We start from the raw sequence: 14774 nt of genomic DNA on the forward strand, positions 1-14774 counted from the left end.
ATTATTCTTGTACGCACTTTGCAGCTTACTTTCTTTTTACGGTTTTTCACTTCTCTTCGATTTTCTTTTAGATTCCCCAGAGTGCGGAAACAGGCCATTTGGCCCAACAAGTCCGCACTGACCCTCCAAAGGGTAACCCACCCAGACCCATTTCCCTCTGACTAATGCACCCAACACTATGGGCAATTTAGCATGGCCAATTCACCTGACCTGCACATGTATGGATTGTGGGAGGAAACCGGAGTGCCCAGAGGAAACCCACACTGACACGAGGAGAATGTGCAAACTCCACACAGATAGTCACCCAAGACGGGAATCGAACCCGGCTCCCTGGCGCTGAGAGGCTGCAGTGCTAACCACGGAGCCATTGCACCAATCTCACCCAGTCTCCTGGATTTACAGTATTTTACGGTTTTTTTTGTATTTTATTTGCTTTAGCTTTATGTTACCCATGGCTGTTTTACTTGAAGGGAGGTATTTCCGCTATACTTAAGAGTTCTGATTAGTTATTGTCAGCATCTGTCTCATCACTTTTCAAAAGCTAACCTTACCAAGCTCTACAATCTTAATAGCGATATTAGTTACTCTTTTTCAGCAATGAATTCAATCATCTTGTAATTACTGTTAGATTACTGTTAATATACTGGATTAACCAAGTTTAGCACATGATCGATGTTGACTCTATGTTATTTAGAAAGCCTAATGTTCTGTGGAGTTCAAATATAATTTGGTGTGTTAACATCACTGCGTGCTTGCAGCTGTGGAAAAAAAAACATTTCAAGGGTCCTGTCATATAATCAAACTGCTTAGCCCTCTGAAAATAAGAGGCAGAAATATCGTTGAATACTAAATTTGGCATGATCTACACTTTTGTTGGTTCATATTCTTGCAGAAAGATAGTGAATTTCCTGATTGAATTTCCTTAAGTACAATCAGGAAATTCACTATCTTTCTAATTTGGGCTACTACAGTTTTCCTGATCTGTGCAAAATAAAGTATTTCATTAAAACAACATGACTTTCTACAATAATATAAAACAAAGAACACCAGATACTAGAGATCTGAAACAAAAACAGGTAATGCTAGCAAAGCTCAGTAGGTCTAGCAACATCTGTGGGAAGAAGCAGAGTTATTTCAAGACCAGTAACTCTCAACACAGGACTGAAAATGTTAACTCTGCCCTCTTCCCACAGATGCTACTGGATCGGAATTTCACCAACAATTTGTTTTTATTTTGTGGCTTCCTACAAATTTTTCTTATCTCTCGGAAATGTATTCTGTCATTTCACTGCTGATATTGAGAAGCCTATAGATAATTCCCTGAATGGTTACAAGTCCTCTCGTTCCTCAATTCTAATCATAAAGTCATTCCTGATTGCTTTCATCTACCTTTATCCTCTCTCTATGATGTTATCATAATGTCTTAAAAATTGCAAAGAAGGATATCGAATTAACTATGTAAAATAAACTATGTCCAGAAAGTTTATCAGCTTCAGAAAATATCAATATTTTAGCTGCTTCATTGAGCAGCTGCAGTCAAAGGATCATCCTTTCGTGTTGTTTCAAATGTTAACTTACCTGATATGCAAACTCAGCATCTTCCATTGTGACCTGCGACCTGATCCAATCCCTCTCTCCTATCACCTCTCCCACTCCCTCATCCCCAATCTTCAGACTCAATCCCGGGCCAGAAATCTGCCTTTAAATTTTTCCAGAACAACTGCCCAAAATTTTAAAGACATCACCCAATGACTTCCAAGAATGTTTAGTCTTATTAACTCAATGTTAAAGGACAAAATTTTACAGTCAATTGCCATTCTGTTATTTGCCCCGAATATTATCACGGTACAGCACGAACACAGAAAATCTTGTAACTATCCCCACAAAATATACATGATATAGGAATTTAAGTTGGCTCCAAATACACAATAATGATAATTAGAGAGCAAATTACAAAGTAATAATATGTACCAAACCAAATTTGTGGTTTACATCACTTAATTCCCAGTAAGTTAGTAACTACTGTGAATGTTACACTCTGGCATACGGCATTTAGTCAAAAAAAAATCAGTTAAATAATGTTATAATGATGTTATCTTTGTTACTTTGCCAGGCCCAATTTTTAACCTCAATTAGGGAAAATGTGTAAGTAAAAAATAAAGGCAGATAAAAGATTCACCGCTCACTTACTTGAGTGAATGCGGCTCTCTTCACGCTGTTCAGCAATGTCAAAGTAGTGCCCTTTGAAGTTAAGGGATGAAGGTTAGCAGTCATACAACTTTGAATGTAAAATGTGTGGCAAAAAAGGGGAGTAAATAAGGCTTGGCTGGTTTGATTTTGATTTAATTGAAAAGGAAAGACACATTACTCCATTTACTATATAGTACAAAATATGCTGGTTAGTAGTAGAACTTCAGTGTAGGAGTAAATTCACGCCATCTACTTGATCATTCCAGGTTGCACTTGCACAAAATATATTTAAGGATTGCACATCCCTACAATCACAATTTCCAAACATCATCATTGGATTCCAGCAGAGTCACTGAACATTTTCTTTTCCCCAAGTTGCAATGTTGGACTTCCATAAATCCAATACTTATTATAACCTCACCCTAACAGTTCATATTGATCTAAACCTTTGTATGTTCAGTTCTTCTATAATAGGAAGATTTCGTTCTTATGCAACCCTGCGTTATAGAAAAACCATGCTTTAGAAACAGCGTTTCAAGTGTTGACAATATAATCGTGTTACAGCCAACACACGTTTTAAAAGTTTGCATTTTCGAAACAGCGCCCCCATTTGTCAATCATGTTACAGCAAATTTGCATTGACAAAACGCGCATTATAGCACAAAAACCTGAAGATGATTTTTCTCTTCCCTTGACTGTGTCACTGTTTATTAATTACACTATGAAACAGACAAATAAGGCAGAAGGTGCCAATGAGCATAGGTTATCAAGGAGCTGGATGGGAGTAATAATTGTGGCACAGAATAAGCTGGAATGGGGCTGGGTTGAAGGTGATTTAAGAAATGTGAGGAATATGGGATAGGAGATTTAAAAACCTCTTAGTCCCATTTAGTTAAGTCCCAGAAAACCAATGAAGATCTTCTAACCTCAGGCTTCAGCATCTAAGCACCCATGGCTGTTTACGATCTGCTTCCAACATTGGTCCAACTTCATCCTAGCTCACACCCCAGAGTGAAACTTCAGTCCAATAGGGCAGGTTTGCAGACTTGGGAAATGTATCAACTTAAGCTGTTCTTTCTGATAGCAAAAATTTGAACCCTGATATGCAAGTAATTGTGGGAAAGAAGCAGCGATTAAAACCAAGAAAGTCCCTTCATGACTGTCAGGTGCCCTGAAAATTGTTTTATAGGCAAAGTACTTCTGAAGTGTTGCTACTGTTGCAATGACAACAAGGAGGTATGGCCACTGATTTTCACACAGCAAACAGCAATGTTAGAATGATGGAGAATCTCTTTTGTGATACTGACGGATACATATTGGGCAAGATACAGGGATAACATCCTGGCACTACTTCAAAACAGTGCTATGGGATCTTTTACATCCACTTGATGGGCTCCAAGTTTAACACTGCAACCAAAAGACAGCAGTCGTGACAGTGCATCACTGTAGAGTGTCAAGCCTTGATTACTGCACTCTCAACCTGGTTCACTCTTGTGTCCATGTTAGGAAGTTGTTAATTTAGCCCCATTACAAAGACATGGACACAATTTAGATGTCACATCTGGCAAAGAAAGTGCTAAATCTTTGGGAGGGTCATCTTTGATCTGAGATAATAAACAGAGGCCACATCTATCTGCTCAGGTGAATGTAAAGATTGCAAGGAACAATGTTGAAGAGATGGTGGGGGAAGATCTGACTGATACCTCTGACAATATTTATTCCTCATCCAACATCGCTAACAACAGATTATCATTTTGCCTTTTGAGAAAGCATCCCAAGTGCAAGTAAGCTGCCATCTTTATTTGTAAGAATGGCCAGACATCAAAACATTTCATTGACGACGACTGCTTTAAGATACCTTAATGTCAGGGGTGACCTACTGGAGGTTCTTATAATTATGAAGGGGTTTGATAGGGGACATGTAGAAAGACACTTCCACTTCAGGGTGAATAGCCAAAAAGAAGAGTCATAAAGAGTCATGAATAAAGTAAAAAATTCAGGGGAAAATTCCTCACCCAAGGAGTCATTAGATTGCATAAATTTTGACAATTATTCATTATTATTGGAAATACTGCTGTAATGTTGGAAACACAGTAGCCAATTTGTACAAAAAAAGCTCCTTCAAACAGCAGAGACAAATAATTATAATTAATATGATTGTTATGTTAACTGTGAAACCATTTCTCATGAGTTTGAATTTAAGCCCTCTGCTTCCTTTTTGGATTAGTTTGTGATAATATTCTGGATGGTATAGTAGGTTAGAGGGACCTCTTTGATACGGTCTTGCATTTGGATCTGGACTTGCTCTTGATTGACTAGATTAAAGTCTCCTTCATTGACAGAAATGGTCCCATGTCAAAACAGCACATGGCACTGTCAATTGAGATCCAAGCAGTTGCAGGCAAATAGCATAAAGTTGCACACAACTGAGCATTAATTGGTATTCTTGCAAGATCAGCCAATATGAGAAAGAGATGATATATTACTAAGACTTAAGGGATATCATTTACTATGGTCAGAGGCAGTCTGGGCCAATAACTCAAGGGCAAGTTATGCGGTTAGCCTACAAGTGAGATCTAAATCAAAGCCCATGAGTTTTAAACTAGAGTCAAAAATCAGATTTTATGATGGGCTGTATTTTTCAAACTGATTTCAGTGCAGCTGCGGGCAGTGAAAGTGTCACTCAGGTTGCCACTGTGTAAAAATTTTCTTCGGTTAAGTTTTTAAAAGGTAACAGTGAGAAAGAGTCTTTAAAAAGAATTCTTAAAAATATACAAAATATCTGAAAGGGTCCAGGAGGAAATGTTACACTGGTGAATTGAGGAACCATTTTTTTTTCAGTCAAATTGTCGCACAATGTCAGCTAAAGGTCAATGACTTTATAAGGTACAAACATAATCCTAAATTGTTAATGGGTAGAATCGGAATGACTTTAGAACTGTGTGTCACATTTGGTCCTTTTGCTTTAACTATTGGCTATCTTGAAGCAGGGGTCACCAGTCAGAGCAAAAGCAAGACCACGGTAAGCTAAAATTAGATGCAGGCAAATCAACTGTAACTTGCAAATTTTGATCAACTAAGCAATCAGTGCTTCTGCTGCTCACTGCTTGTAAGGATTACAAACCAACTAATGCTGCATGTATGTCCCCACCCAGACTTGTAACAAGTTGAAACAAGTCAGTTAGGAATGTAGGGACAGAAATCAGCTATTCAGCTTTCTCAAGTGTGTTCTGCTATTCAATTAAATTCAATACAACTTCATCAACCTATCTTAGCTCAAGATTCTTTAATACAGTACATCGTAACAAAAATGTCTTAATAGTCAATTGAAAATTTCAAAGCATATTCTTTTTTATTCATTATTGGGATGTGGGCCTTGCTGGCTAGGGCAACATTTTTGCCCATCCCTAATCGCAGAGGACACATTGCTCTGGGCCTGGAGTCACATGTAGGCCAATCAGGTAAGGCAGCAGTTTCCTTCCTTCAAGGACATTAGTGAACCAGATAGGTTCTTCTAATAATTGACAATGGTTCCACAATCATCATTAGGCTCAGTCCCAGATTTTTATTAACTTGATTTATTACTGTCACAGTGAAACATATTGGCTTGCATGCCTTGCAGACAGATCATACTATTCAAGTGCAATAGGGTAACTGAACAGAGTGCACGATACAATGCCAAGAAGATGCAGAGAGAGATCAGCATTAACATTAAAGATGTCCATTCAAAAGTCTGATATCAGCAGGGAAGAAGCTATTCTTGAATCTGTTTGCACGTGTATACAAATTTTATATCTTCTGCCCGAAGGAAGAAGGTGAAAGAGAGTACGACCAGGGTGGCAGGGTTGATTATATTAGTTGCTTTCCCAGTGCAGCAGGAAATATAGTTGAAGTTAATGGATGGGATGCTAGTTTGCATAATCATAAACTGTGTTGTGTACACAACTCTTCATGGTTTACTTCCATCTTGGGAAGAGCCTACCACACTGTGATGCATCTGGATAAAAGTGTACCTATAAAAACATTTAAGGGTCTTTATGGATATGCCAAACTTCTTTAGCTTCCTGACGAAGTAGATGCATTGCTGAGCTTCCTTGACCATTGTGTCAACATGGATGGACCAGAACAGATTACTGGTGATCATCACTCCCAGGTACTAGATGGTCTCGACCATCTCCACCTCAGCACCATTGATGCAGATGGGGCATGCCTTCTATTCTGCTTCTGAGGTTAATGACCAGCTCCTTCATTTTGCTAATGAAGAGAGATTGTTGTCTTTACAACATGTTCTTAGCTGCTTCCTGTACTTGTGATCTGAGATCAAACCGACAGTTGTCAGCAAACTTGTAAATGGAGTTGATGTGGAATTTGGCCACACTGTCATGTGTGTATAAGGGCTGTAGTAGGGGGCTGAGTATGCGGCCATGTGGGTCTTCTGTGTGAAGGATTATTGTGGAGGAAGCAGGAAGCATTGTTGCCTATCCTTACTGACTGTGATCTGTTGGTCAGTAAGTTGGAATCCAGTTACAAAGTAGGGAGCAGAGACCTACATCCTGGAGTTTGGGATGAGTTTGTTTGGAATTATGGTGTTGAAAGCAGAGCTGTAGTTAATGTGTAGGTGCCTGACATAGGTATCCTTGTGTCCAAATATTCCAAGGATGAATGCAGGGTTAGGGAGATGGCATTTGCCCTGGACCTGTTACGCCAGTACATGAATTGCAAGGGGTCAAGCCAATCTGTTGAAAATGATCACTGAGCAACCTCTTGAAGCTATTTGTAATTATGGATATCAGAGCCACCCAACAGTAGTCATTGAGGCACGCTGTATAATTGAATTCAAAATCCACTATCTGCCGTGGTGCATTTTGAATCTAGGTCCCCAGAACAATACCTGGGTCACAGGGTTAATAGTCTAGTGATAATACCACTAGGCCATTGCCTTCCCTTAATCCTTCACTTTACTCCAAAAAACATTTGATGCTGGAGTGTTGAGATTTCCACTACCCTTTCTGAGAAGAGATTATTCCTGACATCAGAACGGGCACACAAACTTTAATCTTAAGGTTAACTTTACTTATCAGGACTCCCAAATTATCCAGAGTCCCACCCATTCTGCCCATTGCCCTCAAGGTGGACTGTGGTAGGAAAGAGACTTGTCAAACTCCCTGTGGAATATGCCTTTGCAATAAAGGTCTGTAGATAGATGCAGTGCTATTTGTCACAATTCATCCCAAATAGTTCTGTAAACTACATCTCTACTCTATATGCTGTTCCCAGAGACTCAAACTGAAATAAGTATCGACTGTGGCTTGAGAACCAGCAACTCAATGAAGATTCCCTGTGATCTGCTCAAAGCCTGGTTTTTCAGTGCAACCTGGCACAAGATCCAGGATTACGTGCTAAGGAATGCTGTAAAGCTTAGGGCACTTTTCACGGAGGAAAAACGGGGAAAGGCCAGATCAGGACCTTTCAGCCATAATATAGAGGGACTGAAAACCATAAAACCCCTTTGGCTGTGTGCCTTCCAAGAAATGTACACTGTGAACATCAGAACGTTTAAATTGAATTCAGGCTCCGCAGGGTGGAACATTGTGCAATGTGAAAAGTTGAGTTCTATCGTACTTTGTATTTTTTAGTTTGAGATTTTGCCCTCAGGCTAATGCCCAACACAGAATCCATACTGTAAACATTAAGAATAATACAATTCTTTTGAGACACCTAAGATTGGAACAAACAGCATGGAGACAAGTTGAATGTTTTTGTACTTTCTGTAATATTTTCAAATCATTTTTTTTCCGTTTAATTGTTCATATTTTGGAGAAGAAATTTACTTCTATTCACCCTACCTAGTCTTTCAATCATCATAAACACTTCCATATCTTCTTCTTAAAGAAAATCAAGCCTCGTCTATGCAACTTCAATGATTTAACTTGACGCGTCTCATTATCTGTGACAGACCTAAGCTGCACTTTAATATAGGAATGCATGCTACATTGCATGTTGAAAAAAGATCATGAGAAACTTTAATACATCCTGGCTCTGTACAATTTAAACATTGTATACTTTCAAAGAATCTGCATCTGCCATAATTCACATTTTATGGTTTGTAGCTGTAGGCTTGGCAGAATTACAAAGTAACAACTTGGCGGTTCACAGAAAATAGGAACAGGAGAAGGCCATTGGAGCCTACTCCAGCTTCAGGATGATCATGGCTGGCCATCCAAGTGAGCACCTGTTGCAACTTTCTGCCTGTTCCCTTTGATCCCTTTAGCCCTAAGAACTATATTTATCTCCTTCTTGAAAACATTGAATGTTTTGGCCTCAACTACTTTGTGGCATAGAATTCCACAGGTTCACCACTTTCTGGATACAGAAATTTCTATTCATCTCAGTTCTAAATGGCCTACCCCATATCCTTATATATATATGTATATCCCTAGTTCTGATTTCCCCCTACTTTGGGGGCATCTTTCCTGTATTTAACTTTAGGACAAAATGCATCCAAGTTTTGAGATACACATTTACATAAAAAGCAAGAAATGAGGAAACTGGAGAAATCCACATTGATGCCGCGTGGTTGGAGGGCCCAGAGGCGGAAGATGAGGCATTCTTCCTCCAGGCATAGGGTGGTTAGGGATTGGCGATGGAGGCAGCCCATGACCTGCATGTCCTTGGCAGAGTGGGAGGGGGAGTTGAAGTGGTTGACCTATCACCATTACCCCCACCTCCATCTACTTATCAGACGCTCATCTACCTTCCCCCCCAGCCCTACCCCCCTTACATTTATCTCACCACCCCCTCAACTAAAAGCCTCATTCCTGATGAAGGGCTTTTGCCCAAAACGTTGATTCTCCTGCTCCTCGGATGCTGCCTGACCTGCTGTGCTTTTCCAGCACCACACACTCGACTCTGATCTCCAGCATCTGCAGTCCTCACTTTCTCCACAATGGGCAATTTATCAAGGCCAATCCACCTAACCTGCACATCTTTGGACTGTGGGAGAAAACAGAGGACCTAGAAGAAATCCATGCAGACACGGGAGAACATGCAAACCACACAGACAGTCACCAGACCTTGGAATCAAATCCTAGCCACCTAGCGATCATAACATTGTGTATACTCCTTAGCCAAAATTATAGCCTCAGACAGAACAGTAGGAAATTATGTGGCTGATGGTATTTGTACCAGCGTTTTGGACAAACCTCACATCTTAGTCTCTTTTCTCTTAACCAACACTGCTCCAAATTTTCATTTTCAAGTATATATACACACAATTCCCTTGAGTTAATAGGACACAGTAATTTAATATCAATCCATACTACACCTCATTATACTTCCCTGACAACCAACCATTCACGCTATCCTAGTTTTAATGTTATACTTCCAATTTTGTATCAAGACTGCCACTGTCCTGTTCAACTCAAAGATGACAGTCTTGCTGACAAGTCTGTTATTTGATGCTTTGTCAACACGTTCTAAAGCCCATATACATAGATCGACCGGCCCACTCTCATCAACTCTGTTTCCAAGCTAACTACTTTGCTACAGGTAGAAATAGGAAAACCACTGCTCTGTGGTGATACAGCAGCATGCCATCCTTCTCTATTCTTTGAATAAACTATAACAGTGCAACTACATTGCGCTCCTTCTATAGAATATTCTGCTTTAAAGTTTTCAAATAGCTGACACGGTTTCCATGAATTATACACTGTAAAACTGAGCAAACCTGTGCTTCAATTCTTGGTCAATGCTCAACTGACAGAACTTAGGTGGAGCCATAGCAATAAAAGGAAGTGGACTGAATATGATCTATATCAGTTTACTGTTTTAGGGATAGGTAGAAGCTCACACAGTTCACGACTGCTGTTCTGTAATTCCTGTTGCAAATATGAAGGAACAGAACTGTCACGTGTCATGAGGTAGAATTACCTACCATCATTAAGATTTATCAAAGTTTATGGAGGTAGGATAATCCATTTGGTTATGATGACTTAAAAGGATGGAGTGTTTTTTTTTTGAAGATTTGAAATATGGAATACTTTTCTAGAAACTTAAGAGTTGTAAACTTTGTATACTCTTATATTTTATGATGATGTGAATTTACCCTTTATTGAAGCAGGATTTGAATCGTTCTGCACCTACCTGCAGATGCTGCCTTGGCTCTGGTGAACGCTCATTATCCAAGCTGTTAGCCCGTTCATTCTGCTGCCTTGCGGGCTGCCTTTCTTTCAGGGATGTGCTCCTTCCACGGCGTCCCACCTGTTTCCCTTCTGTCCTAATGAAGCCATGATACAACATAAAATAGATCAGGAACTCCACACACCAACAATGCAGGACACTTAGCTGAATGAGATCGGTGTTTGTGGTGCTGATGCTCAAATCTGCTCTGTCATTCAATGTGATCACAGCTGATCTTTTACCTCAGCATCACCTTTCCACACTTTTTCTCTGAAACCCCTAGTATCCGAAAGTCTATCAATCTGTCTTGAATACACTCCATGATTGAGCATCTAGAAATTTCTTGGGTAGAGAATTCCAAAGATTCACAGTCATTGGAATGCAGGAACCTAATGTCAGTCCGAACCAATCCAATGGTTATGGACTCCTCACACAGAGCAGCTACCCAATCGAGCCTTTAAGAATTTAAACAAAATCACATTTCATCCTTCTAAATTTGAGGGAATATAGATCTCTCCTATTCAATTTGTCGACATGAGAACATCTCTCTCATTCCAGGAATGTGTCTGCTGAAACTTCACTGCATTCCCTCCAAAGTATGTCCTTCCTCAGAAGACCTGACCAAACTGTTGGCAGGTGTAGCCTCACCAAGGCCCTGTATAAAGGCCTGTGGCAAAACATCTTGCATTTGTGCAGCAATTCCCATTTTAGTGGCAGCTTCCCTAATTGCATTGGCATTTCAGCTTCCCACAATTTGTACACAAGTCAGGTTCCACAGAATACCAATATTTCCCACTTTGAGGAATATTTTCTGCTTTTATATTTTCCTTCCAAAATGGAGAACTTCATGTTTCTCCACATTATATTTCATTTGCTATGTTCTTGTTCACTCACTAAACCTGTTCATTTCTTTTTTGTGCTCTTCTGACTATGTACTGTCAAGAAACTTAGAGACGTCACACTGTCTCCTCACCTAAATCATTGATTTTAAATGATAAATATCCAAGATAGAAACACTAATGTTTGGGGTACCCCACAAGTTACAGCCTGCTAAATCAAAATAATGCATTTTGTTACAGTGACCATAGTTCTGTAAGTTTTAAGTTATTTATGGATAAAGGATAACAGCAGTCATTAGGTGAAAGTGCTAAATTGGGGGAAGGCTAGCCACTACAATATTAGGCAGGAACTGGGGAATGTAGAATAGAGGCAGCTGTTTGAGGGTAAATCTACATCTGGTGTGTAGGTATGTTTTAAAAGCCAGTTGATTAGAGCTCAGGACCAGCATGTTTTAGTGAAAATGAAGGATAAGGTTGGCAGGTTCAGGAACCTCGGATGGCAAAAGAAATTGAGAGCTTAGTCATAAAGGAAGCATGTGGAACGTTTAGGAAACTGAAGACAGCCAGAGCCCTCAAAGAATACAAAGATAGCAAGAAAGAACTCAAGTAAGAAATTAGGAAGGCTAAAAGAGGTCATGAAAAGTCCTTAGCAAACAGGAATAAGGAAAATCCCAAGGCATTATGTATAAATATATGAAGAGCAAGAGGGTAGCTAGGGAAAAGATAGGTCCACTCAAGACAAAGGAGGGAATTTATGGGCAAAGCCAGAGGAAGTGGGTGAGGTCCTTACTGACTACTTGAGAATTCACAAAGGAGAAGGACATGGGGGATGGGTGAATCTCAGGAGGGCTTCGTTGAAATTCTAGGGCATATCAATATAAAAAAAGGTGGTGTTAGGTGTTTTAAAAAGCGTTATAGTAGACAAGTCCCAAGAACCTGATGGAACCTACCCAGAATGCCGAGGGAGGCAGGTGAGGAAATTGCTCGGGCTATATAGGTAAGCTTTATATCTTCTTTAGTTACAGGAGAGGTCTCAGAGGACTGGAGAATAGCTGATGTTGTTTAATTTAAGAAGGGCAACAGGATAATCCTGAAAATTACAGGCCAGTGAGCCTTATGTCAATGGTAGGGAAATTACTGGAGAAGATTCTCAGGGATAGGAGTTACGTGAATCTGCTCTGCAATGAGCTTGTGGCTAATATGTCATCCCTATTACCAATTTTTCAGTGTTATTTTGTATGAACACCTGCTGGATCATGGGATTGTCTCTCAATTTAGCACCATCAATAGTCTGGAAGTGAAAACTGTCACGATCGTTTAATCCTCTATTGAAGAAATTCAAGTTTTATACCTGTACAAGGTAGAACCTGGTAGAATATAACATATCATGAAATAGATTTAAATATTCACAAAGCATTTATGTGAACATCTTAAAGGGAGTGGAGGAAAATATCATACTGTACATATATAAAAGATACATGGAAGAAAATTTGTTACAGGCGAATTGTATAAACTGTATACACAATGCTGGTCTCTAAGTGGGGAACATTTCCTCATTGCATAGAAACAAATGGTTCCCATCTCTTAGCATGAGCATTGTTCCACCACTTCTATGCATGCACACCACTCTGCTGCTGGCCTGCTCAAACCAATCTCCCCATAATGCTCAGTATCAGCTCCTGGAAGTCATGCAATAGATATTTTCACAGCTCAATGGTCGTGCTCTTGCACAAAGTTAAAAGGTGATGGGTTCAAGTCCCACTCAATAGACCTCTGCACATCCTGCAGAATGTTGTGGTGTCAGAGGTGCTACACTTCAGATGAGATGTTAAACTAAGGCCTCAGCTACTTAAAAGATCTTTGATGCTATTTCATAGAGATGTGGAGTTTTCCCCAGTATTCTAACTAACAGTCATCCCTCAGACTATAAGCCTAAACAGGTTACCTGGTTAATATCACACTGCTGATTATAGAAGTTGAGAAAAAAAACAAATGCTGCCTCTTCTACAACAGGTCTATACTATAAATGATTTAATTGATTGTCAAGGGCTTTGAGAGGTCCTCAATTAGTAAAAGTCTCTATGAATTATTTACTCTGAGGCATCTCCACTTCCTTTCCATTCAAAACAGAGTCTACCAATTGAGTCGAACACATGTGGATTAGTTCACATACTTTTGAACTTAAGGATGATGAAGGATTTTTCAAACTGCATAACAGAGTCTGGGATGCAAAACAGACAGGATCAATGCTTCCACCTGCATCGAGCTATGCAGTGAGCTGGAATGTACCACACATTTAAATAATCAAAATGTTCACAACTTCATGAAAGTTTGGAAGCTTTTAAAACATAATCTGCCCATAGACAAAAAAAAAGTACAGCCCAGAGGAGTCTGTCACCAAACCAGCACAAAGAAAAGTGAAAAAAAAACATGGTTAGATCACTTTGGAGATGTATTCATAATAGGCACTTCTTGACACCTTTCTGTTTTATGCTCTATCTAGTTTGGTCTGATCGATACCTCATGCAGGAATCAGATGTCTGAACTTTACTGTCATCAATAGTTTTGCATAGGCATGCAATCATGTCAGACAGATAGCTGGCAATTGCAAATGGCTTGTGTACTTGCACTTAAAAAGGAGTTTGAATGGTATTTCCAAGACTGACTTTTCCCTCAGTGGGTGGTCTGTGGTCAGAGTTATGGCACTAATGTGAAGTACAGTGGAATAAAACCGCTAAACAATAAACCAGAGTCAATGTTGAAAAAGCTCATTTTAAGCTGAAGGTTAGTATCGGAGAACAATTTAGTTAATTTGAAAAATGATGAAACATTTATAATAACTGTTAATAAACTGTACAGTTTTCTGCAATCAACTGATTATTAAATAAATTTGTTTGTTATATCATGGCCCAGGAGCTGGTCCTGACTATGTCTATGGTTTTCAGGCCTGACAAATCTACTAGAATTGTTTTAAGGAGATAAGGACAGACGAAGCTGTGCTTTATTTAGATGTTCAGTACACTTTTTGATAAGTCCCACATAAAAGACAATCACGTACGGAAGAAGGATTCACATTTTTGGATCGTTAGAAACACTTCTGGGGTAGAAGTGACCTGTACAAGAAAGATGGATTACCCCTGAATTGGAAAGGGACTAATATACTGGCAGGGAAATTTGCTAGAGCTGCTCGGGAGGAGTTCAAATGGGTGGGTGGGGAGGTGGAGGACAGGGAGGTAGTGAGGAAAGAGATTGATCGGAGACTGGCACAGTTCGGAAACGGAGTGAGTCAAACAGTCAGGGCAGGCAGGGACAAAGCAGAGAACAAGGTAGGACTAATAAATTAAACTGCATTTATTTCAATGCAAGGGGCCTAACAGGGAAGGCAGATGAACTCAGGACATGGTTAGGAACATGGGACTGGGATATCATAGCAATTACAGAAACATGGCTCAGGAATGGACAGAACTGGCAGCTTAATGTTCCAGGACACAAATACTACAAGGAGGATAGAAAGGGAGGTAAGAGAGGAGGGGGAGTGGTGTTTTTAATTAAGGGATAGTGTTACAG

General features: G+C 39.7%; 1 protein-coding gene across 6 annotated transcripts in view; it reads right to left on the reverse strand.

Annotated features, from left to right (window-relative positions):
• The window catches only part of pacs2 (phosphofurin acidic cluster sorting protein 2), a 282143-nt gene that overhangs the window by 59767 nt on the left and 207602 nt on the right, over positions 1-14774 (reverse strand). For 3 of the 6 annotated variants that reach the window (XM_043698193.1, XM_043698190.1, XM_043698189.1), the window contains 2 exons: positions 10333-10465; positions 2191-2241 (listed from right to left, as the gene is read on the reverse strand). In XM_043698193.1, coding sequence (XP_043554128.1) covers positions 2191-2241; positions 10333-10465 — 184 coding nt within the window. The remainder of the gene's footprint in view (positions 1-2190; positions 2242-10332; positions 10466-14774) is intronic. The other 3 variants (XM_043698194.1, XM_043698192.1, XM_043698191.1) reach the window with 1 other exon arrangement.

This window comes from Chiloscyllium plagiosum, chromosome 10 (assembly GCF_004010195.1).
Source record: "Chiloscyllium plagiosum isolate BGI_BamShark_2017 chromosome 10, ASM401019v2, whole genome shotgun sequence".
NCBI classification, from domain to species: Eukaryota; Metazoa; Chordata; class Chondrichthyes; order Orectolobiformes; family Hemiscylliidae; genus Chiloscyllium; species Chiloscyllium plagiosum.